The sequence below is a fragment of the Parambassis ranga genome, chromosome 20, assembly GCF_900634625.1.
Source record: "Parambassis ranga chromosome 20, fParRan2.1, whole genome shotgun sequence".
Classification (NCBI taxonomy): domain Eukaryota; kingdom Metazoa; phylum Chordata; class Actinopteri; family Ambassidae; genus Parambassis; species Parambassis ranga.
Genome location: NC_041040.1, coordinates 3000810 through 3015799, shown reverse-complemented (window position 1 = coordinate 3015799; position 14990 = coordinate 3000810). Strand labels below are relative to the sequence as shown.

Genomic DNA, 14990 nt, shown 5'->3' with positions numbered 1-14990 from the left:
TGTTCTGGTAATGAGTCACAGTGGAGTCATGATTCAAATGTCTTTTACTAGTAAACAGGTAGCATCACTTCAAGATGGTAGTTGAGCAGAGATGATCAGTCCTCCCAAGCAAAGGTCACATTCGATTATCTGTGTGACTAACAGGATGTATAGACCTGTATCAGACCCATGTAAATCTAAAAATAATGTGTATTTTCCTGTAGGAGCAGCTCTGACTCACGTGCTGTCACCAGATGCTGGACAAAGAAGAAGAACACAGGCTAACCTATTGTATTTAGCCTGAGGAGCTTCATGAGGGTTTCATAGAAAGCATCCGCTAGTTGAGCAATTAGCACGCTTCAGTAGCTGAATGTATAAAGCATTCCCCACATCCTGCTATAAACAGAGTGCTGCCTGCCGCCCGGTCACTTTGTTCTGAGAAGCATCCGCTCACTGGGAGATTTTAGATGAAATCATCCAGCGCAGTAATGATGTAATAATGTAGATAGTCCCACAGAGACGCTCGTAAATACATAAAGTCATAAAGCATCTGAGAGAGTCCAAACCAGGTCCGTCAGAGCAGCAGAGGATGCTGGGTCCTTCCTCGGTCTGCTCCTCCTACCATGGTGTAAAGGACAGACGGGCTCCCAGCAGGAGGGTGAACTGGGGCTCGGCCTGCAGTGGCTGGTGGGTCAGTCATCCAGGGTCAGCCTGAGGGTCCTTTCTATAAACTCATTCTGTCATCCAGTGTCTCCCGTTTATTAATGACTCTCAGGCAGAGACTTAACAAGGAGTTGGCCTGGTTTGGATCAAGCAGCACCTGAACAATTCTTCTTCTTCTTCTTTGTTCCAAATTCCATCGAGCTCCAGTACGGAGGAGGAAAAATCAAAGCTTGTGATTAAAAACATAAGACAGAGCATGTGTGATGTCACCCAGGAGCTGATGTGATGCGGATCCTATAATACTGTCATCGAGCTGTGACTGAGGCAGGACACATCGTGGACGCTTTGTCCCAGACTTCAGTCTTTGGGATGTAGGAGGAAGCCCCTGGAGGAAACCCACAGCCTGCACTGCAGACAGGCTGGAACCAGGAGCCCTCTTGCTGTGAGACGACAGTGAGAACCACCGCATCGCCATGTTGCCTCTACCAGGCTGTACACATGGACGTCTGCGACCCTGTTCAGACTGGGGAAAGTCCATCCAGCTAGAGCGGGATTGAATCCGTATTGCTTTTAAACTGGATATGTTCAGACCTATTTTCAAATCTGGCTATTGCACAAACATGTCCATGCTCAATCTGGCTCGATCTGGCTCGATCTGGCTCGATCCGGCTTCTTTGCTGTCCTCATTGTAAAATTCAGACCCCGTTCAGACCCAGGTAGGACAGGGTGCATGCTGGGATTGGGAGCCACATTGGAGTTCAGACCTCGACCAGATTTCAGAGATTCCGGTGAATCGAAACTTTAACTGGATTTGCACTGTTCAGATTGAGAAAAACAAATCAATCACAAAATCGAGTGGGATTGATTACACAAGTCTGAACGGGGTCTTAGAGGATTGACTCACCCCCAGAGGCCGTGGGGGGGACTGCAGTTTTTAACACTTCCCCTTTGCTGCAGATTGTGGGCAGGGTACAGTGTGGACCCACACACCACACAGTGACACAACCACCCACACATGGATCACTCAGACTGTCCACTTCACATGGTCGCTGTTCACACAGAGCAGGTTACCTCCCAGAGCTGTGCGGTTCTTGAGTGTATTTTCAGCATAGAGAAAAAACCAGACCACCGCCTTCATCCTCCTCCTCCCCCTCCGCCTTCATCCTCCTCCTCCTCCTCCTCCTCCTCTTCCTCTTCCTCCTCCTTCATCTTCCTCCTCCATGCTGCTACTTCTCACTTTGATCATGACGGTGACACTGTTCCACAGATCTACATCACAGCACAGCTTAGAGCGCATTGAAACTGGCAGAAGGGTGGGACTGACAGAAGAAGCACAAGCACTAATCTGCAGAGGTGCTGCTCGCTGGCAGATCAAGCAGGAAGATGCTAGGAGCAGCAGGGCAAACCAGGGGCCCCTGAGGGCCAAAACACGGCAGCAGTTAGCAGTGACTCCCTAAGCCGACCTGTCCTGGGTCCTCACACTATAAAACATAATAAAACAACAGCGAGCAGGATGTGATCTGGAGTTATTACAGTGTCATCGTCCTTAACCCTGTCCCAGCCCTGAGGGAACGATGACCCATCCTCATCTATAAAAGACAGACATTAGTTTCCCATTGTCCCTCTCAGGGTCGGAGCGGCTTCGCTCGGCGCTGTTTTCCTCCTCTCAGCTGAATAATCTCTGGGTCCCCTCCCTGTGTTGCAGTTGGATGTTGGCGAGGATGTGTTCTTTCTGTTGAGGCTAATTACAGACTTTTATGTTTGAATTAATCAGAGATATCTTATCCCTCATCACAGGATACAGTCCGTAAATGTAAAATCTGAAGAGAACAGGAGCTGGAATGGAGCCTTGGGGAACTCATTCAGATGTCACCCCACAGCCCTGGAAAGCACATGTCCCTGGAAAGACAGGAGACATTGGATTTAAAAAGGTCCCTTTACGCTGGATGACAGCTCATTGCTGCATTTGTAAATATTGAACGTGGTCCTATAAATCGGAGCTCCTGGAAGCCTGAAGCAGCTTTCTGTGTGTGATTTATCACCATGACTCTAATCCAGAGGATGTGAACTTACTGGAGCTCCAGCCTCCGCTGATCAAACATCCTCTGACTCCCTCCTGCAGCCGGGCTGAGAGACCTTTCTGTCTGATCAGAACAGTCCACACACAGAGAGAGAGAGAGAGAGAGAGAGAGAGGGGAATTAATCAGGCAGAATGTGGGTTAAGCCAGGAATAAGATAACGACCTCTGGCTCGTGGTCACTCTCCAGCCCAGGACATTTAATAACACTGACACAGTGGGTACTGTAACAGTGCTAACAGTGCTAACACAGTGTTAGCACACCCCTCATATTAACATCAGACAGACCTCACACAGACAGGCCCGGGTTCCAACGTGTGACCAAGACCCGACTTTGTGCCTGCAGCCCACACTTCCCGAGGACATCAGGTCTTGTCTGGTGCTGATACATGCAGCCCACTCTGGGGCCTGAGCCACAGATGGCGCCTGCAGCATTTGGTCATGACACCCCCCCCCCCCACTCTCTCCCAAAACCACAGAAGCCGAGGACATGATCCACAGTCCCCCTTTATTCCCTGTTTGTCTGACTCCTTCTCCTGCTCTAATCTTGTTTTTTAGCAGCAGCTTCCACTTTTAATCCAGTTTGCCTCCACGTCTTGATCAATAAATTCAAACAGACAGAATGAGACATTTAATTGTATTGGCAGAGGCTCCCGTCAATAAAAACCTGCAGGCTCTGAGGAGGAGGGAGTGTTTGATTTATCAGCTGCTCAGAGGGATGAAACGTCTTCTTTCTGTCTGAGAACTTTGCCTGTTTATTTTTATTTTTATGATTTCAGTTTAAATGAATCACATCTGAAGGAGTCAGGAGAAACAGACTGCAGTCAGTTCATGGCCTCTGCTGGTGACCAGCAGGAACTGCAGGAGATAGGGAGCTATTATGAGATCCAGTGACCGCCTGAAGATGATTAAAATGACAAAAAAAAAACACAGAATGTGTCACGTTTAGACTCCTGAACTTTAAAGCTGAAATTTTTGAGGATGGAAAGAAGTTTTCTGATCAACTCCTCAGCAGGTCAGCTGGTCTCACCGACCGATACATCGGATTTAAGACTTCACTGTGATCTAGAACACGTCTTCACCCCAACTGACAAAAACATCGGCATGTTTGAATGAAGCCGAACAAACAGACCGATGGCATCATGATCATTTATGAGATGTTTTGGGGGAACCAGCATAATACTCTCATCTGTGAAGCATGGTGGTGGTAGCATGATGGTCTGGTTTTTCTGCCTTCATTGATGGAACAATGAGTTAAAGGAACATGTCAGGACATCTGTCCGTGACCTTCATGTGAGGAAACCTCAAACCAACGTGTGGTGTGAGACTAAAAAAGTCATCAGGAGACGTTTTCTTTGAGTTACAGCAGCGTCGGCTTCTCTTCATAATCTTTAATGCTGAGATTTACAGAGATTTTTATGTTCTCTCCTAATCCCATGTACAAGCTTTTGTTCTGACGGGATGATGATGGAGGACGAAGAGACAAAGAGGCTGAGACAGACGTCCAGTTACACAAACATCTCCTGCATGCATGTGATGAGTTTCAGCAGACAGCGCAGCTTCATCTCCTGTCTGATCACACACACACACACACACACACACACACACACACCTGACTGCTTTCTGATGTGTGTTTTTGTTTGATCAGAATGAGACCAAACAATTCACAGCTGTTGTTGTCGTGTTGTTTTTCTACATCGAGCAGCTTCAAGGACACGATGATGCTTTAAAAATGTGCAGTGTGTGAAGAAGAGGAGGAGGAAACTCAATCAATGCAAAAGGATCCATTTTAAAGGGATCCTGACCAATCCAATTAAAGGCCAGAGCTGTGTGTGTGAGAGAGGTCTGTAAATTACCCAGCTTTACTCCAGGCAGTGTTTCGACCAGAAGCTCGGAGCTCCAGCTGTGCGCTTCATGAAGCGAGGCGGCTGCAGCTCTGCTGGAAGACCCGGGCCAGGACTAACCTGAGCTGGTACTACACATGAACACCAGTGCAGCCATGTCACAGACAGCAGCACCCCCAAGTGGAGAACTACAGTGACTGCAACAAGCCTTCACATTAAAGTTATTTTTTCCTTTTTGTGAATTATTTAATAACTGTCCCACTTCTGGACTGTAAAACATTTTCTAACATTATAACAAGCTTGATCTGATCAGGAAGCTCCACAGAGAGAATCCCTGCTGTCACAGCTGCAGATGAGCGGCTTATAGTGCGACACACGAGTGCATTTAAGAACTTTAACAAACAACAAACATCACAAAAACAAGATGTGATGCTCTGGGAGGTCACAGGTGGTAAAACAGCCTCTGTCACATTGGCTGATGTTCATGGATCCAACATCAGGAGAACACTGAAGAACCACGGAGAGCACGGCAGAGTGCAGCACACTGCAGCCTGTCTGATGCTTGATGAAGATGAAGAGGAAACACAGCAACATGTCAGAACTGAAGCTGCTCTGTACTGAGAATGGACTCAGACTCCTCCAAGCTGCTGTGGACGACTGATCAGCAGCTACTGGAAACCTTTAGCTGCTGTTATTGCTGCACAAGGAGCTCACAGCAGACACTGAAGGCAAAGGTTACAGTTGTTATTTGCAGAAGTGTTGCAGGGCGTCGTCAGGCCTCGGTTTGCTGACGGATGCTGCTGCTCTGCGAACATGCAGCCGGCCAGCATCCATACATCACTGTCAATCTGCAGTGGAGCTATTCTTAGCCCGCAGCGCCGCTCCCTGCTATCTGCTCGCCGAGGCGTGTTTACTGTTGCAACACAATGCAGGTGAAATACCCTCAGCATCAGCATCCGAAGAGGAGCGGAGCTCTCGGACAGTCCGAGCTCTAATCAGACCACTGGTGAATGATTTATAGGTGGACGATCAAAATAATTGATTTCCCCACAGCCTCCTGGGAAATCTGTGCAGCCTCAGGACCTCACACTGAATACATTTCCTGCCTCTGGATCCACTGGAGTTTGCACTGCGGTCCTCAGTTCAGTGGGTTCGAAGCACTGCAGCACTGCAGTGTGTGTGTGTGTGTGTGTGTGTGTGTGTGTGTGCAGGTAACAGCTTAATGATTCACTGCATTGATTTCCTCGTGCTGCTATTGACCTGAGCCTCTGCTGTGACACACACACACACAGTCTCTGCACCCTGCACCCACCTTCACAGACAGATCAACTAAACTTTCCACGACACAAATCCATTCTCTAGAAATACTTCATTACTCTGCTGAAAATCCCACATCGTCCTCCTTCATGTTGGATCATTGATGTGAGACAGAGTGGTGTGTTCACTGCTGAATGCAGAGAGCATTGATCGCCTCTGCAGCCACAAACAAACTGCTCGATGTTCTCTCTGAGCGCTTTGTTCTGTTCCTTCTTAATCAGACTCTCTGTTTCATGACTTTTGTTTGGGACTATTTTCAGCCGTGGATTGATACACATTTAGAGCTTTTGTTTTAAAAATAACAGCAGCGGGTGATGACAATTAAAAGTCAGAACACCGAGACGAAAACAGAACAATCAGACAGAAATAGAAACAAAGCAGCAGCAGAAATAGATGAAGCTGCTGTCGGATGGAGGTGTGTGTGTGTGTGTGTGTGTGTGTGTGTGTAGAGCCGTCACCTGCAGTTTGTCTTAATGAGCTCTGTCAGTGAGATCAGTAAAGGTGATGGATCAGAATGAGCTTCAGCGCTGCCTCACAGCTTCGGAACAGCCTGCAGTCACTTCCACTCACAGAGGAGCTGCTGGCTTCACGTCAGACTCAGAGGAATCAATGTGAGATCAGGCTCCACTTTAATGCTTCTTTTCCCCCCAATAACTGCGACTCCGAGCCACATTACTCACTAAACCTCCACAGCACTTCACAAGGAAGTTATTAAAGCTGCAGTTCCTCTGGCCGCCACGTGAGGGCAGGCTCCAAAGGCCAGTCAAACCCCACAGACCTCCATGTTAAAGTGGAAACTTTACAGCAGAAATACACACTGTGGTCTAAACTCAGACCTTAACCCTCCTCTACGTCCTGCATGGAAGTATGGATGGAGGGTGTGTGGTTGTCTGTCTGTCCATTTTTGATCTATACTCCTGCATCAACACAGAGCCCTACATGTTGGTTTAACGCGCACTTTAAAAAAATGTGAATACATGTCGAGGTGACGCTGAACAGGAAGTGCTGTGATTGGGCGGCTTTGGTGACGCTCCTGCACCGCCATTTTTAAAAACTTAAAAATGGATGATAAGAATATTCTGAAAAAAATAACAAGATCAGCTCTTCAGTCACTTCCTGTTTTCACTGAAACAGGAAGTGGCGAAGCTAAACGATCAATGAGAGACTTTAAAGGACGAAACCTTGCAGGACCATGACAAGGAATCCGACACAGAAGTTCAAAGGGTTCACAATGGCATCGGGGTCGATTCAACACAAAAGTATAAACCAGGCTTCAGACCAGCGACCTGTAAAAAAAAATGATGAATGAAAGGGACGTGAGTTCAGCTAGTATTTGGATTAGTCAGGAGTTCAGGCAGACTCCCACAGGGGCTCTTGTGGAGCAAACACCGGCTCTGAGCCTTCCTCTCAGACCGCGCTGCTCTCCTGGATGATCCTCCTGTCAGAGGCCGGCTCTGTTTACTACAAATAAACCAGATCCACACAGACTGTAGTGAAACGTCGTTTCTTTATTCACACCAGTTTCTACTCCAGCTATGTTAGAAGTTAACATAAGTGTCAATCCTCTAGTTCCTATGTTGATCTCTCATTCATCTGTACACACTATATAAAAAAAAGTCAAGATTATAATATGTTTAGAAATCCGAGAGCGTGGCGAGGACGAGGAGGAGGCTCCCACAGTCTCTGAGGGGTTTCTGCTTTTTTTTTTCAGTCCGGCCCCTCGCGTCCAGCCTCCTCCGTCTCCAACGCCACTTTTTTTTTTCAACATTTTTTTTTTTTTTTAATTTTGTCTTAGTTAAACAAAAGAACATATTGAACAAGGCATTTGTAACCAGAGCTCAGAAGGTGTGTGTGTGTGTGTGTGTGTGTGTGTGTGTGTGTGGGGAGAAGGGCTTTGACTGTACAGCTCACGCAGAACACAACCAGCAGGTCATATACAGAGCATGGTAGAAGAGGAATAGTATTATATTGCTCAGGCACAACACAAACACAACACAATGCCATCTGACAAAAAAATACCATTTAAAAGAAGAAAATTATCGTCTTCAACTTTTTAAGTATTTCATAGAAACAAAAGGATAAATTGCAAACTTGGAGTAAACAAATCAAGAATATATATTTACAGTGAGGTAAAACACATTGGTCTTTAAAAGGAGGTATTTTCTTTTTGATTAAGTGACCTTTTTAATATGTTAATTACTGTATGCTGTTAAGATATTCTCAGCTTTTGGATGACATCTCTAAAGCAGGTAATGCAGACACACAATCACATGCAGTCTTGTCATTCGAGGTGAAACGTAAAAGAAGTCTCGTCAAACTTAGGCACCAAATAAAATACGATAAAGCTTTCTGCTACCCATGTCGCCACAAGAAGAAGAAGGAGGAGGAGGAGAAAGAGAAAATGGCCTCACTGCAGCGGCCGACCCGGCGGGGAAACGCCCGGCAGAGTCTGAGCCCGTCGGTGACGCACACCCGCTGAGATGATGGAGGGCGAGAGAGAGAGAGAACCCTGTGACCCCCGGCCGAGCTCCTCGTCACAGTGATGGTGCTAGCATAGATAGGTGTGATCCAGAGGGACTGAGAGTGGGCAGACGCCGCCGACCTGCGCTTTTGCATAACAGGAGAAAGAGGCGGACACATTTGCACGAACTTTGGCCTGTTGTGCTCGGATTGGTTGTGGGCTGATACATTCACAGCTGCGGGAATATTCGTCAGTGCGTGGTTTGAAGTGTTCGAGCTGCTGGCATAGTTCGTGTCACCCCTCCCTGGATTTTGTTTGTTTTGTTTTTACAGCCCTCCAACATTCTGCATATTTGACCTGACAGAGAGCTGCACCCGGGCGGGAGTCACAGAACAGGCTCAGACACACTGCCGCTGCGTGGATTCAGGAAAACCTTCACATTGTGTCGACTGAGGTCTGAAATTGCACGGCGGCTGCATATCGACGGCGCGCCTCCTCCCCTCGTCCTTCTGAGCTACGCAGAGGAAAGGCAAGGCTCGCAAAATGGAGGTATTCTCTGAAGGCGCAGAAATAAAAAACGAACTTAACTCAAGTCAGACGCAGATTGAGGAGAGAAAGCAGACCGGATCCCAGACAGAAGAACAGGGTCTGGAACATCTGCTGTGGGTTTAACATGGAGACACGTGAGCACACTTTCAGACAGACTCTCTGTGAAGACCCTCCAGACCAGACGAGCACCACTTCTATCTCACAAAGGGCCAAAAGAATCTGGACAAAGGGCCTGGGGCCAAATATTCTTTGTAGAGATGTACAATACTGATGTTTTTAATATTGTTTGAATTAAAACCTCCACACACCCTTGTCCCTTTTACACATTTACAGTCGTAATGAGCATCGTTCTTTGATGCGTCCACTGGAGACGCACTTAGTCAGGGACGCTGCTAATGAAACAAACTGCTGCCAATATAACATTTCTTCAATCTGACGTTGAAAAAAAAAAGAGTCATCGTGTGGAGTCAATGTGTACATAGGTAGTGCAATCTGACACCATCATGGTATAATGATGTTTAAAGGCCCCGGAATATTTTAAACGCTTCTCTAAAGCCAAAAACTGCAGCTCCTCCAGAGCCCACTTGGGGGTGTTTTTTACGTTTTATAGCTTCCACAGATGATTAATATTCTTCGTTTTAATGCGAAACTGCCGAACTAATTGGTTGCTATCGGATTGTAAAGAGAAGTTACACTAATTTAACAAAAGGTGCATCAGAATGAACTCTCCTACCCGACCTTTAAGGCTTAAAGTTAGGAAGAATTGAGGATGGGAGCCATCTTTTGCTCCGCCTCTTTGCCTGTACTTGGAATGACCAGGAAGTAGGCGGACTCGCTGCCAACTCAAAAGCAAAATCTTCTCTTCCCAGAAGACAGTCTGTCCAACAGTGCGCCCCTTTATGTCCCCACGTCCACATTTCAACGCGTCATGCTAACAACTGCTAGCGTACCCGAGAGAGATCGCGTTAAAAACAGGAGGGAGGGCGGTGAGTGTGAGCTGCTTTACCCGTTATGAAGCCGAGGGAGACCAGCTGCAGTGAAGTGTGGCTCTTGTAGCTACTTTTTTTTTTTTTTTTTTAAGAACATGGAATGACAAGATAGACAAGGCAAGATCAGAATCAAGGACAGAACGGCTTCTGTAGAAAGAGCACGAGGGAGAACACATCATTACAGTTAAGTCATCTTGGGTTTTTGAAAAGAAAAAGTACAAGGCTGCTGGTGACTTTAAGACAGAATGAAGGTTGTCCTAGTAGAGGCATACCAGAGGTGCTGTTGAGTTGAGCTTTTGTTGTTGCTAATGTCCCAGAGAATGACGTTTGCTAATGGAAAACACACACAGTCCCACCTGCAGGCCAGGCGGGGCAGGCCAGGGCTTCCTCAGAGGGAGGCGTTCCCTCACCTCCATCATCCTCCACACCCAGCTCCCGAGAGCAGCCCCAGCTCACCCCACCTCAGCACACATGTAACATTAAATTCAGCATAGTCTGTCACCCTTCTTGTATTTAATATAGCAGCGATATCCACTTTGCTATCTTCAAATATCACGTTAGCTTTCTTCTTTTGTTTACTCCGCAAGATATTTACAAATATGTCACTGCTGCCACTGTTGATCATTTCTACATTTTTAAGAATACTTCATTCACAAAAACAGTGGAAGTACACACACAGGCGGCTGCATCACAACGTTTTTAAGAGGATCCCTGTGAGAAGCCTGCAGCAACAGATGGAGGTCGGGGCTTAGAACAGGGTTCTTACACAACCTTCAGACCAAACTTCACACAATCTACACAAGTGTGCGCAAAACTGACCCGAGTTATCTTTGTGTATGTACGTGCACGTGCTACCCTGATGTGTGCACAAGGGATCGCCCCCGTGTACTGTTTTACCTTTGTGTACATGCATAATTGAGTCACTCTGGTTGTGCGTTAACCTTAGACCTACCCGCCCGGTTGTTGTGCGCACATGTGAGTCAACATGAGGGGTGTTTGTTTAGACTGAGCTGAGCGATGGACGAGATTAAGGTTTTCAGAATTCCATCAACTTGAGCAAAAACATGCTGAAAGTGGACTGCTGACGACATGTGTGCCGAGCAGAGGAAATGAGCTTCCTCTAACAGCCAGTCATTTCCATTGAAGAAGTGCATTAGTGCTGCTATTACATGATCAGGGAATCAGACGCTCAGAAATGTCACATGTTGTAGTGCTGATGTGCAATTTGACAAATTACAGACATTATCTGTTGCTACAGGACTTCAGCAGGGTGGGCCAAACAGGGCGTCCTGTCTCTCAGTGCATTTCCAACTTGTTTGCGAGCATCAAAGAGGAGAGAAATTGGCACGACGCTGTTCAACCACAGTCCACAGAGGCTGCGGCTCTCCTCCATTGTTAACGAACGCCACGGGGCTCAAAAGTGAAACGAGCCAGGCTCCTTCGCTTTTTTTTTTTTTATAGAAGGTGGCTGACAACTTGGAACACAGAAAACTTGACCGAGATGACGTATGAGGGTGGGGAGTTCACGTCAGAGCAACATGGCACGGAGAACGATCAGATTCAGGCAATCTGAGGATATTTACATCCAACGGCAGCACGCACCTCGACCCGCACTGCGAGGTGGACAACTACGTAGCAGCACATCAATATGTCACGTATCCATAAAAGAAACAAACAGAAACAATGGAGACAGACGGACTCGGCCACATCCAGGTTGCTGTACAGGTAAACGCCACGTTCGTGCTGAAGTGCACTTATCGCTGATCCATCAACAGATGCTGGCGACGTTAGGATTACACGCTCAAGGGACTCAAGTTGGGGCCTGAGCTTTGAATCAGACTCGAGTCCCTCATGGAGCTTTTCGTTTGTAGACATGCACCGAATGTCGTCATCGACCTGCCGCGGCACGGCGGTCTCACAAAGTCATAACGTGCACTGTTTAATGGGACAGAGATGTTCACGTTGAATTTAGATGGTGGTCACATCGCAAGCAGACGGGTTTAGATGTACAGCAACGCTGCGGACAGACAGCTGACTGGAACATACCGTTAAATCAGGTGCTACATATATATATATATATTTTTGTCCTTTACATAGAATAATGACACTACCTTTTCTCATAGTAATCAATTATATATAATATTTATCTTTTTTTAATAAAAAAAATAAAGGAAATAAAAACAAGAGCAGATCCTGACTCTTCTGCGTTGGTCCCTTAAGGCTTGCTAAGCTGAAATGAAAAAAGTTTTTTTCATCTTTTGTTTTCCATAATTTTACATTCTAGTAGAAAAAAGACCTTTCCACAAAAAAATGAAAATAACCTGAAAACCTATGGCTTAGTAAATATCCATTTGCTATATTTAAATGAACTTCACTGCTTTTTTTTTTGTCGATTATCCTACAGAGAAGAAAAAACAAAAAACCACTGGAAAGGTTGCTGCGGCGCTGTCAACGCGCTGAAAGTAACGGTTACATTTATAGGGCAACGTCAGTAATGCTTACATGTCTCTTTATCGCCGTGAGCTTTTGTGGCGACCGCTTTGTTTTCTTTTTGTTGTTGCTGTTGTTTTGAGTCCCAGCTGCAGAGAGTTTGAGGTGCTGGAGCTCCAGTCGCTGGGAGGAGAAGCTGTTCGATGAGTTGTTGCTGAGGTGTTCAAGGAGGGAGGCGGGGGGATCTGACAAAAATGGCACCAGGGTGTCGGCCGGGCTGCGGGCGCTGCGATGTGTGCCGTGTGCGTTTCTTTCTTTTTGCGATATCTTTGTGGGGGTGTGCATAGTGCGAGCTTGCTGTGTGCTCGGCAGGCCTCCTCATCCTCCTCCTGATGCACACGCAGCAGACACACCAACGCGCCGCGCCCAGCCGACATGAGAGGAGTCGGGGTTTTAAAGCACTGGCACTTTCCGGTAACAGCTGGCTTGGAAGGCATGGTGGCAGCTGATTGTTGGTGTTGTTGTTCTGGTTTAGCAGAGTATAGAAAATAGACACATTTATCTACTGTATATTGCATATGTTGCAGCATGTTCGCCAAAAATGAATGAGGTCACCGTGTCCAGTTTGAGGAAAAAGTAAAAAATAAAAAAAATCCCCTGCCACCAGAAAGAAAAAAAACAAAACAAAAAACAATAAATTAAACCGACCTGTCCGGCTCCCTGACGCCATGACGGGAGGCGGGGAACAAACAGTAACACATGAACAGGTGCAAAGGTTCCACTCATCCAGATGAAGAACAGATGAAGCTTGTGTGGACCCTACAGACCGTCCCCCCAAAACACCAGGTCCCCAGCGCTGCGGTAACACGGCTCCACAGTAGGGCTGCATGCTTTTATTAACCCTCAGAGCTCCAGGCAGCCTCTGAGCTCAGCTCATGGGCTCATTATCTAACTTTGTCCTGCACAATAAAGGCTACAGGTGCAGACACGTCTGTGTGGACTTCGACATAAAATGCAAGAAAATTTTGTTTTTTCCACTCTAATCTGCAGAGGAAGCCCGCCGATCAGCCAAAAACAAACCCGATGTTTGTGTGATGAGAATAACTCGACGAATCTCAACTCAAATGTGGTCATCGTTTTTAGATTTTTAAGGAAAGCATGAACTTCAAACCTGCCGGCAGGTTTCAAACAACCGTTTTTATGCATATTCAAGCTTCACTCATATAGAAGCTACAATAAACTCACTGATATCATCTGCAATAACCATGGCATCAGTTTCTATGGCGGCAGGTCTCCATACATAGACTGTGTTCTTTCTGATGTACTGTGACCTGCATCCAAGAATTCAATCATTCCAATCTTGTCTTGGAGACGGGAAATCTTTACTGATTAAAGAGATGTAATGTAAATGTGAAGCTTGCAGCCCTACTGACGAGACGCCTTATCCTCTGAGGTGCACATTAAAATGCTAATATACCAATGGTGGGGGTGATGAGAGCGAAGCGAAGCTCCGGCAGCTCAGAGGCCTCTCAGGTGATTCCCAGCTGTCCGTCTGGCTCGTAGTTTTTTAACCTGTCGAGGTCTGAGCTCATGTGTGTGTGTGTTAGCTGGAGCTGTGAGACTTGTGATGAACGTGGTAACAGAAAAAGATGGAGGACAAAGAGCGGAGGCCTCCATTAATGCCTCTGTCATCCTCTTCAGGCACAGCCATCCTTCATCAGATCCATTCATCCAGCTGTTTGTGTGTGTGTGTCACCCCACTGCAACTATCCCACACACACACACACCATTCCTCAGTTTCAGGTGTGGGACACACAGTGAATGAAATGGGGCACGAAAAAAAAAGCACACGGGGTAAAAAGTGTTCTCTCCCCTTTCCAAACCAAAGGGAGGAACAGCTGATGAAGAATGATGAAGATAGTAATGCTGATGGATGCCAGTCAGAGTGTGTGCGCCTATATATATGTGTGTGTGTGTGTGTGTGTGTTTGGTAGCTGTGTCTACATCTTGATTCCCTCCTGTTGGCTGAGCTGAGACAGCGTTTTCTTGATCCGGAGAGCGGTGAGTCGGGCTGCACCGTTGGCATACCAGCACTCCCTCATGATCTTCGCCATCACCCGCAACGCCTGCAGAGGACAGAGAGGACAGAGAGGACACACATGTTAACACAGCGCTCTTAGAACTACAGGCATGGCATGACTTCAACACCCAGAATGCACCAGGCTATTATCTGGCAACTGGATAATGATTCATCTAAACTCAACATTTGAGCCCATTTTCCATCTCTATCTACCGGGAGTCAGTCATGTGACCTCATATTAGCCAAAGGGATGTAACGATATTCAAATTGAACCAATAAAATCTCATTTATCTTTTTTAATTTACTAGTTTCCTTTAATTTGACTGTATGTGTGATGCTTCAGGAGCAATCTGAGGCAACAAAACATCATATTTCAGGGACTACTCAAGTCTTTGGTCCCGTTATCTGACGGCCTTGTAGCATCTGTCGCTCTAGATGAGAAATAATCCACCTTCTTTCCTCTGATGTCCAGTTACACTGCACTTCAACCATCCACGTGTCAGCCTTCATCTCTAGCACAGACTGTTCTTCAGAGTTATGTAGTGTTTTTTTATTATCGTTATATAAAAGTTTGTTATTTTGACATGCAGCCTTGGAATGG

General features: G+C 46.5%; 1 protein-coding gene across 1 annotated transcript in view; it reads right to left on the bottom strand.

Moving 5' to 3' along the window:
- Positions 1-7368: 7368 nt before the first annotated feature.
- The window catches only part of tgfbr1b (transforming growth factor, beta receptor 1 b), a 36677-nt gene continuing 29055 nt past the window's right edge, over positions 7369-14990 (bottom strand). Inside the window, exon 9 of the mRNA XM_028432368.1 lies at positions 7369-14435. Within this exon, the coding sequence (XP_028288169.1) occupies positions 14310-14435 (126 nt within the window). The 3' untranslated portion in view covers positions 7369-14309. The remainder of the gene's footprint in view (positions 14436-14990) is intronic.